This window comes from Uranotaenia lowii, chromosome 2, assembly GCF_029784155.1.
Source record: "Uranotaenia lowii strain MFRU-FL chromosome 2, ASM2978415v1, whole genome shotgun sequence".
Taxonomy (NCBI): domain Eukaryota; kingdom Metazoa; phylum Arthropoda; class Insecta; order Diptera; family Culicidae; genus Uranotaenia; species Uranotaenia lowii.
The window spans coordinates 20,488,269-20,500,757 of record NC_073692.1 but is presented as its reverse complement, the minus strand read 5'-3'; the positions used below and the strand labels follow the sequence as shown (position 1 = coordinate 20,500,757).

Genomic DNA, 12,489 nt, shown 5'->3' with positions numbered 1-12,489 from the left:
CTTCAGCCAAGGTTGTTCATAGAAAGTACACGAAGGTTTTTTTTTACGCGGATTGATTCTGCTAAGTTTTTCTTAGCAGAATCAATCCGCAGTAAATTCACGGTTTGTTGCAATATGCACCGTTATTTTCCACGGTTCTTGCAAATTAACACGTTATTTAAGAGAAAATATTTCAAGACGTACATGGAAACGATGTATTTGATACCGCGTAAAAAAAGAAATATTGGAACTATTAGACGCTTTTACTTGTAAACTTCTAATAAACCATATTCTGACTTAGAACCTTCATTAAATTTTTTGCATTTTCATTTTTTGCAGTGTTGTCAGAATTATTTTTGATTTTTTTTTAATTGTAATTTAACCTTTTGCCATGATTTTTTAAGCTTCGAGGCTTTTAAGAGTTGCTTCCGAGTTATCCAATTTGAGTGAAATTTTGTATATTTTCTTATTTTAATAAGTGTCTCAACTCACGGAGGAAAGAGCTGCAAAATGGTGGATTTTGAAAAGCCCCGTATAGCGCAATGCTTTTTGAACAAGACGTCCATTATTATGTGGCGAAACAAAACTTCATCCCCCTAGCAGCTTGTCCGAGTCTCAATCATTCCAATTCACTCATCCGTAGAACTCCTTTTGTCATAAATATATTTTCTCATCAACAGTCGAATCATCAAGGAGCCATTCATCGGGGCCACTGGATGCCAATTTGCAAAATGGCACCGAATTGGTCGGCGGATGGCTGCGAAGTGGTGGCCGGACCTTTGGGCTGGACCATTTCGGCAGTCATCGGGCCAAGAATGAGCTGTTCCAGGTGGAGGAAGCAGCCGATGGACAGTACTTGTTCGATGATGAAGGTGATGGTGCCAGAAGACGAAAACGGCCCCCTGGTGGACGAGGACGTGGGCGAAGCGCCAAAGGTAAGTTTGTATCATTTTCTGGAGAGTTCTTTTTTTTTTATCACCGGGTAATTTATAAAACGACCAGACAGTATTTCACGGTCATGCTATTATTTCAATGAATTATGATTGAAAGTTAAATTGAGTCTGGTGGCTTCTGGGATTATTCTCATTTTTTCGGACGACTTTAATTAATTACCAAAGTTGACGAAGTAATTTGAAATAAATTTGATTCTTTGGTTTTGGCAGTGCTTTGCATAGGAGTTAAGTTTTGGATTGTTTAGAATGTATTCTAGGAAACTTAGGGAAACATTAAAGAAGGGTAATATATCAGCAAATGAAAGCAGTGTCAAATTAGATTGCGATCAACGCTTTGATCCCGATCGAAAACATTTTCAGCAAACGTGGAAATGGTTTTCTTGAGCTTCCTCACTAGTAGATTCACTAAATTCCTCACCATTGAAGATATATGCACTAATCCATACTTCCATATGTATGTCGCATTTCTCATGTTGAACCGTCTTTCCTACCAACTGTAAAATCCATAAAAGATTGACGCCAAATGTGCAGGTTCGAGAAAGGACTTAAAAGGAACAGTTCAACTCGTTAGTGTTGAACTTCTTAAGTGCTCATATGAAGGAATAGTTCAAATGATATGTCAAACTTAAATTATACGAAATTGATTTCATCCCAAAAACTATCCTTTTATGGCCAATGACACAGTGTCGATTCTCGATTATTGACTCTTGTCGACTTCGGAAGGCTCTGATTATACTTTTGCATGTGCACTGACTGTAACATCAAGCTTTGGTGCATAACTACTCTTGGGACGATGGCTCACATTCCCTCTAAGACAGATGGCGTAAAGCTAAAAACGGGACCATGCCAAATCGTTTCCATCTGCCTGCCTGCATAACGATTGTGGCAAGGTGCCACCAACTTCTAGAACTAAGAGTGCACATTTGTCGTGATGCACGAGGCAGTGATCCGGAAAATGTGGGTCGAAATTAGAATAGTTTAGTTTCAGTGATATCGATTTTTCGATCTAAACAAATATAAAAGTTAAAACCTTTAGTTATAAAAATTGTCAAAATTGTTAAAATTGTCAAAATTGTCAAAATTGTCAAAATTGTCAAAATTGTCAAAATTGTCAAAATTGTCAAAATTGTCAAAATTGTCAAAATTGTCAAAATTGTCAAAATTGTCAAATTTGTCAAATTTGTCAAATTTGTCAAAATTGTCAAAAATTGTCAAAATTGTCAAAATTGTCAAAATTGTCAAAATTGCCAAATTGTCAAAATTGTCAAAAGTGTCAAAATTGTCAAAATTGTCAAAATTGTCAAAATTGTCAAAATTGTCAAAATTGTCAAAATTGTCAAAATTGTCAAAATTGTCAAAATTGTCAAATTGTCAAAATTGTCAAAATTGTCAAAATTGTCAAAATTGTCAAAATTGACAACATTGTCAAAATTGTCAAAATTGTCAAAATTGTCAAAATTGTCAAAATTGTCAAAATTGTCAAAATTGTCAAAATTGTCAAAATTGTCAAAATTGTCAAAATTGTCAAAATTGTCAAAATTGTCAAAATTGTCAAAATTGTCAAAATTGTCAAAATTGTCAAAATTGTCAAAATTGTCAAAATTGTCAAAATTGTCAAAATTGTCAAAATTGTCAAAATTGTCAAAATTGTCAAAATTGTCAAAATTGTCAAAATTGTCAAAATTGTCAAAATTGTCAAAATTGTCAAAATTGTCAAAATTGTCAAAATTGTCAAAATTGTCAAAATTGTCAAAATTGTCAAAATTGTCAAAATTGTCAAAATTGTCAAAATTGTCAAAATTGTCAAAATTGTCAAAATTGTCAAAATTGTCAAAATTGTCAAAATTGTCAAAATTGTCAAAATTGTCAAAATTGTCAAAATTGTCAATATTGTCAAAATGGTCAAAATGGTCAAAATGGTCAAAATTGTCAAAACTGTCAAAATTGTCAAAATTGTCAAAATTGTCAAAATTGTCAAAATTGTCAAAATTGTCAAAATTGTCAAAATTGTCAAAATTGTCAAAATTGTCAAAATTGTCAAAATTGTCAAAATTGTCAAAATTGTCAAAATTGTCAAAATTGTCAAAATTGTCAAAATTGTCAAAATTGTCAAAATTGTCGAAATTGTCAAAATTGTCAAAATTGTCAAAATTGTCAAAATTGTCAAAATTGTCAAAATTGTCAAAATTGTCAAAATTGTCAAAATTGTCAAAATTGTCAAAATTGTCAAAATTGTCAAAATTGTCAAAATTGTAGAAATTGTCAAAATTGTCAAAATTGTCAAAATTGTAAAAATTGTCAAAATTGTCAAAATTGTCAAAATTGTCAAAATTGTCAAAATTGTCAAAATTGTCAAAATTGTGAAAATTATCAAAATTGTCAAAATTGTAAAAATTGTAAAAATTGTAAAAATTGTCAAAATTATCTTATTTGTCAAAACTGTCAAAATGGTATAGATTGTGAAAATTTGTGAAAATTGTCAAAAATGTCAAAACGTCAGACAGACAGACAGACAGACAGACAGACAGACAGACAGACAGACAGACAGACAGACAGACAGACAGACAGACAGACAGACAGACAGACAGACAGACAGACAGACAGACAGACAGACAGACAGACAGACAGACAGACAGACAGACAGACAGACAGACAGACAGACAGACAGACAGACAGACAGACAGACAGACAGACAGACAGACAGACAGACAGACAGACAGACAGACAGACAGACAGACAGACAGACAGACAGACAGACAGACAGACAGACAGACAGACAGACAGACAGACAGACAGACAGACAGACAGACAGACAGACAGACAGACAGACAGACAGACAGACAGACAGACAGACAGACAGACAGACAGACAGACAGACAGACAGACAGACAGACAGACAGACAGACAGACAGACAGACAGACAGACAGACAGACAGACAGACAGACAGACAGACAGACAGACAGACAGACAGACAGACAGACAGACAGACAGACAGACAGACAGACAGACAGACAGACAGACAGACAGACAGACAGACAGACAGACAGACAGACAGACAGACAGACAGACAGACAGACAGACAGACAGACAGACAGACAGACAGACAGACAGACAGACAGACAGACAGACAGACAGACAGACAGACAGACAGACAGACAGACAGACAGACAGACAGACAGACAGACAGACAGACAGACAGACAGACAGACAGACAGACAGACAGACAGACAGACAGACAGACAGACAGACAGACAGACAGACAGACAGACAGACAGACAGACAGACAGACAGACAGACAGACAGACAGACAGACAGACAGACAGACAGACAGACAGACAGACAGACAGACAGACAGACAGACAGACAGACAGACAGACAGACAGACAGACAGACAGACAGACAGACAGACAGACAGACAGACAGACAGACAGACAGACAGACAGACAGACAGACAGACAGACAGACAGACAGACAGACAGACAGACAGACAGACAGACAGACAGACAGACAGACAGACAGACAGACAGACAGACAGACAGACAGACAGACAGACAGACAGACAGACAGACAGACAGACAGACAGACAGACAGACAGACAGACAGACAGACAGACAGACAGACAGACAGACAGACAGACAGACAGACAGACAGACAGACAGACAGACAGACAGACAGACAGACAGACAGACAGACAGACAGACAGACAGACAGACAGACAGACAGACAGACAGACAGACAGACAGACAGACAGACAGACAGACAGACAGACAGACAGACAGACAGACAGACAGACAGACAGACAGACAGACAGACAGACAGACAGACAGACAGACAGACAGACAGACAGACAGACAGACAGACAGACAGACAGACAGACAGACAGACAGACAGACAGACAGACAGACAGACAGACAGACAGACAGACAGACAGACAGACAGACAGACAGACAGACAGACAGACAGACAGACAGACAGACAGACAGACAGACAGACAGACAGACAGACAGACAGACAGACAGACAGACAGACAGACAGACAGACAGACAGACAGACAGACAGACAGACAGACAGACAGACAGACAGACAGACAGACAGACAGACAGACAGACAGACAGACAGACAGACAGACAGACAGACAGACAGACAGACAGACAGACAGACAGACAGACAGACAGACAGACAGACAGACAGACAGACAGACAGACAGACAGACAGACAGACAGACAGACAGACAGACAGACAGACAGACAGACAGACAGACAGACAGACAGACAGACAGACAGACAGACAGACAGACAGACAGACAGACAGACAGACAGACAGACAGACAGACAGACAGACAGACAGACAGACAGACAGACAGACAGACAGACAGACAGACAGACAGACAGACAGACAGACAGACAGACAGACAGACAGACAGACAGACAGACAGACAGACAGACAGACAGACAGACAGACAGACAGACAGACAGACAGACAGACAGACAGACAGACAGACAGACAGACAGACAGACAGACAGACAGACAGACAGACAGACAGACAGACAGACAGACAGACAGACAGACAGACAGACAGACAGACAGACAGACAGACAGACAGACAGACAGACAGACAGACAGACAGACAGACAGACAGACAGACAGACAGACAGACAGACAGACAGACAGACAGACAGACAGACAGACAGACAGACAGACAGACAGACAGACAGACAGACAGACAGACAGACAGACAGACAGACAGACAGACAGACAGACAGACAGACAGACAGACAGACAGACAGACAGACAGACAGACAGACAGACAGACAGACAGACAGACAGACAGACAGACAGACAGACAGACAGACAGACAGACAGACAGACAGACAGACAGACAGACAGACAGACAGACAGACAGACAGACAGACAGACAGACAGACAGACAGACAGACAGACAGACAGACAGACAGACAGACAGACAGACAGACAGACAGACAGACAGACAGACAGACAGACAGACAGACAGACAGACAGACAGACAGACAGACAGACAGACAGACAGACAGACAGACAGACAGACAGACAGACAGACAGACAGACAGACAGACAGACAGACAGACAGACAGACAGACAGACAGACAGACAGACAGACAGACAGACAGACAGACAGACAGACAGACAGACAGACAGACAGACAGACAGACAGACAGACAGACAGACAGACAGACAGACAGACAGACAGACAGACAGACAGACAGACAGACAGACAGACAGACAGACAGACAGACAGACAGACAGACAGACAGACAGACAGACAGACAGACAGACAGACAGACAGACAGACAGACAGACAGACAGACAGACAGACAGACAGACAGACAGACAGACAGACAGACAGACAGACAGACAGACAGACAGACAGACAGACAGACAGACAGACAGACAGACAGACAGACAGACACAGACAGACAGACAGACAGACAGACAGACAGACAGACAGACAGACAGACAGACAGACAGACAGACAGACAGACAGACAGACAGACAGACAGACAGACAGACAGACAGACAGACAGACAGACAGACAGACAGACAGACAGACAGACAGACAGACAGACAGACAGACAGACAGACAGACAGACAGACAGACAGACAGACAGACAGACAGACAGACAGACAGACAGACAGACAGACAGACAGACAGACAGACAGACAGACAGACAGACAGACAGACAGACAGACAGACAGACAGACAGACAGACAGACAGACAGACAGACAGACAGACAGACAGACAGACAGACAGACAGACAGACAGACAGACAGACAGACAGACAGACAGACAGACAGACAGACAGACAGACAGACAGACAGACAGACAGACAGACAGACAGACAGACAGACAGACAGACAGACAGACAGACAGACAGACAGACAGACAGACAGACAGACAGACAGACAGACAGACAGACAGACAGACAGACAGACAGACAGACAGACAGACAGACAGACAGACAGACAGACAGACAGACACAGACAGACAGACAGACAGACAGACAGACAGACAGACAGACAGACAGACACAGACAGACAGACAGACAGACAGACAGACAGACAGACAGACAGACAGACAGACAGACAGACAGACAGACAGACAGACAGACAGACAGACAGACAGACAGACAGACAGACAGACAGACAGACAGACAGACAGACAGACAGACAGACAGACAGACAGACAGACAGACAGACAGACAGACAGACAGACAGACAGACAGACAGACAGACAGACAGACAGACAGACAGACAGACAGACAGACAGACAGACAGACAGACAGACAGACAGACAGACAGACAGACAGACATTCTTCATTGTTATTTTCAATTATTATTTTACTAATTTATAAATATATACTCATGTTCAAAGGAAACTTCAATGAAAGAAGCAAAAAATTAAAAAATCAAAAACGTTTTTATTAGAATCTATATACCTATATAAAAAGCAATTTCTGTGGGTTTGTTTGTCCTCTATAGACTCAGCCGTCTTAAGAGCTAGAGGTCCGAAATTTGGCATGGATGCTCATTAGGACCAGGAATGATGAAAAATGTTTTCAGAATTTTGGTTGACCCCTTCTGAAGGGGGTCGTCCATACAAGACAAATATTGTTTTCGCGTTTTTCACGTTATTTTTTGTCGGATCGAGATGAAAATTTGCACATGGGGGTTTTCAAAGATAAGAAATCGATTTCAGGTATTGCATTTTGGGACAGGGGTCGGCAAAAGGGGTCGTCTATATTAACTTTTCAATATTTTTGGGATATTGACGTTAGTGTACATCAGATTTAGATAAAAATTTGCGCTCGGATGGTTTTAGGGACGGGCAATCGATTGCCGGTATCAAATTTTTTGTAAGGGGCCAGCCAAAGGGGTCGTCCATATTCACTGTTCACTATTTTTGTGATACTGACGTTATTATACATCGGTTTCAGAGAAAAATTGGTACACGGGAATTTTGAATGAACGAAAAACGATTTCATGTATCAAATTTTGTGTAAGGACCGGCAAAAGGGGTCATCCATATTACTTTTTCAATTTTTTTTGTGATATTGACCTTATTCTACATCGGATTGAGATGCACATTTTCACATAACAATTTTAAAAGACGAACTATTGATTCCAATTATCCAATACTGGGTCAGGGGTCGGCCAAAGAGGACGTCCAAATTAACTATTCACAGTTTTTTTTGCAATATTGACGTTATTATGCAATGGATCGGTTCGAAAATTTGCACACGGGAGTTTTGAATAAAGGGCAAACGATTTCAGAGATCAATGTTCGAAAAGAGGCCATCGATCTGCAACCATCGAGTCGAAATTTAAACACGGTTTATTGGGGTTGGGACGGTCAATTGATTTCTGATTTCAATATTTGTATCAAACGACAAAAAAGGGGTCTTATTCACTGTCAAATTTGCTTTGTAATAATTACGTGAGTTTGTATCGCATTTAGTAGCAAACGACAAAAAAGTGATCGTTCATATAACGTGTTCAACATTTTTGCAATTATTGCTTAAAAATGCATTCGGAATTGCATATGGAAATGCCTGTAATTTGACATTCATTCAAACTGTTAGTGACATATTCTAAATCGAAAGCGAAACGGAGTTCGTATGGGATCAGCTAGTTGATAATAAATCCATTCATCAATTAAATTTTCTTGATGATCTTATTTATCAATCTAAACAACATCAATAAACTAAAAAAAAAACTTCAAATTCTCCAGGTGAAATTAGCATCAATTGGATTAAAATTTGATTCTGATTTGCAGCTCACTGTGTGTTTGTCTCATTCCAGTTTTAAACTTTCTCCCGGTTCCGGTCGATGATGAGTGCCTCTCGGATGATGGCCTCCGGACTGGCCAGTGCATGAACGTGTACGAGTGCCGCATTCAGGGTGGGTCAGCACGTGGCCAGTGTGCCCTCGGATTTGGCGTCTGCTGTATTTGTAAGACTTGCTTATTTATTCATTTACGATTATAACCGGGGACCAAACTTTATCCTTCCGAACATCCTGTAGCCTTGCTTTGGGATTGGGGAAAAAAATTCCTTCAAACGAGGGACGCTGTAAGCGAATTCCAAACTTTCAGAATGTATGCATAAATTCTGTTTTGTTTGTTTCTCTCTCATTTTTTCGTTTTCTTCGGGTGGAACCGGACACACACCTTCGTTGGACCCGAATTGGATGCAGTTACGGCCACCTGTGACCAAGAGATGGCAAACAACATCACCTACTTCGTGTCCCCCGGTTTTCCGGCTCTGCTGCCTAAGGATATGAGCTCCTGTAAGCTGAAAATCAAGCTGATGAACACCGAGATTAGCCAGCTGAAATTCGATTTCATCCACTTTGCATTGGTAATTGGAATGTTTTAATTGCTCAGAGTTGCCAGTTGAAATTGGAACACGACAATATAACAATTTTGACAATTTTGACAGTTTTACAATTTTGACAGTTTTACAATTTTGACAGTTTTGACAATTTTGACAATTTTGACAATTTTGACAATCTTGACAATTTTGACAATTTTGTCAATTTTGTCAATTTAAAAAATTTTGACAATTTTGCCAATTTTGACACTTTCGACATTTTTGACAACTTTGACAATTTTGACAATTTTGACAATTTTGACATTTTTGACAATTTTGACAGTTTGACAATTTTGACAATTTTGACAATTTTGACAGTTTTGACAATTTTGACAATTTTGACAATTTTGACAATTTTGACAAATTTGGCAATTTTGACAATTTTGCAAATTTCGACAATTTTGACAATTATGACAATTTTGACAATTTTGACAATTTTGACAATTTTGACAATTTTCACAATTTTGACTATTTTATAAATGGGATAATTTTTTCAGAATTCATTTCATCTGGCAGCACTATATACGAACTTTTGTTTCGAAAAACTACACCACTGAAGTTGTTGTTTTTTTTCCCCTCACAGGGTCAGCCGAATCGCCGGACCGGAATCTGCGATGGCGATGTGTTCAAGCTAATTGGCGGGGTGTTGCCGTTTGACCTGTGCGGGTTGAACAGTGGCCAGCATCTGTACTATGACCTGACGCCCCAAGCTCGCGCTAACGAGGATATCGAAATGGAGATGGTTTTTTCGCCGCGGTCCTTTACCCAGCGGCTGTGGGAAATAAAGGTGACACAGATTCCGTTCAGCCAGCGAGCTCCCAGCGGGTGTATGCAGTATTTTACCGGGAGCAGCGGTGTTTTTCAGACTTTTAATTTTGCCGAAAACGGGCGTCATTTAGCGAACCACAATTATAGGGCGTGTTTCCGGCAGGAGAAAGGAATGTGTTCGGTGGCCTATGAGCCTTGCGATGACCAATCGTTCCGGATTGGGAATCCGATTGGTAATGGAACCATGATTGGTGGTTCACCAGGTTCTGCGCCAGGAACTGGTGCTGGTGGAGTTCCTGGTGCTCCAGGTGCTGGCGCAGGAACCCTAGTGCCTGGTGGAGTACCAGTAGCTGGTACGGTGCCAGGAGTTCCGGGTGGAGCAACAGGAACCTTTTCGGATCCGTCACTAGCAGCTGACCCCTTAGCTCCGGCAGCAGATGTTCCTGCAGCAGATGTTGTTCCGCCACCAGCAGATGCAGAAGCAGACGATGGCCCGGGCATTTTCGACTCGCCAGCAGATGAGCCAGCAGCTGACGAACCAGCAGCTGATGAACCTGCTGCTGATGAGCCGGCTGCTGATGATCCAGAGGCGGAAGAAGGATCCGGCGGAGGAGATGGAGGTGGCTTTTTCAGCAGCTTCTTTCCGTCGTTCTTTTCAAGATCCTTCCATGGATACTCCCATCGACAGGCTCGATATTCGAGACAACTCTTCACATCCTCCTGTACAGATCGAATAACGCTTCCCTGCATAGTGGAAGACTTCATTGGAGTGGGAATGGGCGACCTTCCGCGATGTCTGCCGGTGCACTGTGGCAATTCTCTCTGTCCGGCTGGAGTTTCGCCTTGTCGAATTGAGACCACGGTTACGCCATTCGCCCTGGGCATTCATTTTGGTGAGGGTTTGGACAAGGGAAGTCCCGAAGACAATATTGGAGCCTGTTTGAGGTACAGTCAAATTCCTTGCGCAGGATGATTGGAAATAGCATTTACTATTTGTACAGAAGTTAGGTAATAATTAATGAATGCGAGTTTATTTATATGTTATGCGTGATTTGAGTGAATAAATGGATCTATTTTCTTTAAATGTAAAGTCATCAAACTCTAAATCTTTCCGATTTTTGTGCTACAACCTATAAGTATTGTAAAAATATATAATTTTTAAGTTTTAAATTTTAATCATTAACAGTACTACTTATTCACCTGAGGCAGATTGAAAACGAGGGTTAATTGTCATAGTATCTCTGCACGGCTCATTATTAAAAATAACGCACATTGTCTGGCGTTTGGCTGGGAATTTACCAAAATTGTCACATGGAGGGAAAGGGAATTGGAAACAAAATTGTTTTTTGCTTTCCTACTGCCTGCTTACATACACAGCGCACAGCTTAGTTAGTCGGAGGTTGTTCGCGGTGATTTGAAACAAGGAAATGGCATTTATTCTGCACCGCGAGTGAGGTGACGATAGTCGAGTCACTCGATAACAGGAGTCGCTCCAGGTGAGGAACGTCACTTCGGATGAACTTTAGGAATGACATGGCGTTCACATCATATGCAAATGGGGTTGAAATATTGAGAGCTCATGATTGGAGTAAAGGCTGAATTTTGAGTGTAGATTCGAATCTATTTAGATCTAGAATTAGATTCAACTCTATCTTTATTTACCAAATGTCTGTGGGCCTTTTTCTCGGTATCTTCTTATTTAGATTTTCGAAAACATTTTTCGGTTTTTCTAAATATTAAAAAAAAAAGAATGATCAAATTCAGCTCAGAATCCTAGATTGAAATCAATTTCAAGTGTTGAGCAAAATTTTGCATCTGTTTCTGGCTGCATTTTGAGGAGACAAATCTAAAGTAAATAAACGGCGTCAAAACTATTTCCAGGTTTGATCTACTTAGAACTCGTTCAGAATTTTAGTTTTGCAAGTTTTGCAAATCAAGAAAATTTGATTTGTTTTTCTTGTTTAGACTACGGTTGTCCGATTTTTTCTCGCACCTATCCAGAGCGAGCAAATATGGGCTCTTTTATGTTAAAACCTGGCAAAATCCCGGCATTTGATTTTTCAAAGCTCACTCGCGACGAATGAGCTTTATCTCGCGGCGATTATTGAAGACTGAATGTTAACAATAACTGAGAATTGCAAGTGAGAGAGAACGTCAATTCGCTATTATTCTTAAATCGACGAAGAGTGAATTCGTAGTGTTCACCGGAATTGTGAGGTGAACAGATAGGAAATTATTAAGGAAGTGTTGCCAATATAACGAATGGATAATCCGACATATCAATCATTATAATAACTTGACCTTTTTATTAGACTTGACGAGAATAAAGATGATTATGTTATCAGTTCCCAATACAAAATAGTATTTCATTGGATTTCGATA

The 12,489-nt window shown here is 40.5% G+C and overlaps 1 protein-coding gene across 6 annotated transcripts in view; it reads left to right on the top strand.

Annotated features, from left to right (window-relative positions):
• LOC129747067 (uncharacterized) overlaps positions 1–11,724 on the top strand; it is a 30,092-nt gene extending 18,368 nt beyond the window's left edge. For all 6 annotated transcript variants that reach the window (XM_055741079.1, XM_055741082.1, XM_055741080.1 and 3 more), the window contains exons 3-6: positions 660–914; positions 8,771–8,920; positions 9,164–9,327; positions 9,923–11,724. In XM_055741079.1, the coding sequence (XP_055597054.1) occupies positions 660–914; positions 8,771–8,920; positions 9,164–9,327; positions 9,923–11,080 (1,727 nt within the window). In that variant the 3' untranslated portion in view covers positions 11,081–11,724. The remainder of the gene's footprint in view (positions 1–659; positions 915–8,770; positions 8,921–9,163; positions 9,328–9,922) is intronic.
• The last annotated feature ends 765 nt before the right edge of the window (positions 11,725–12,489 follow it).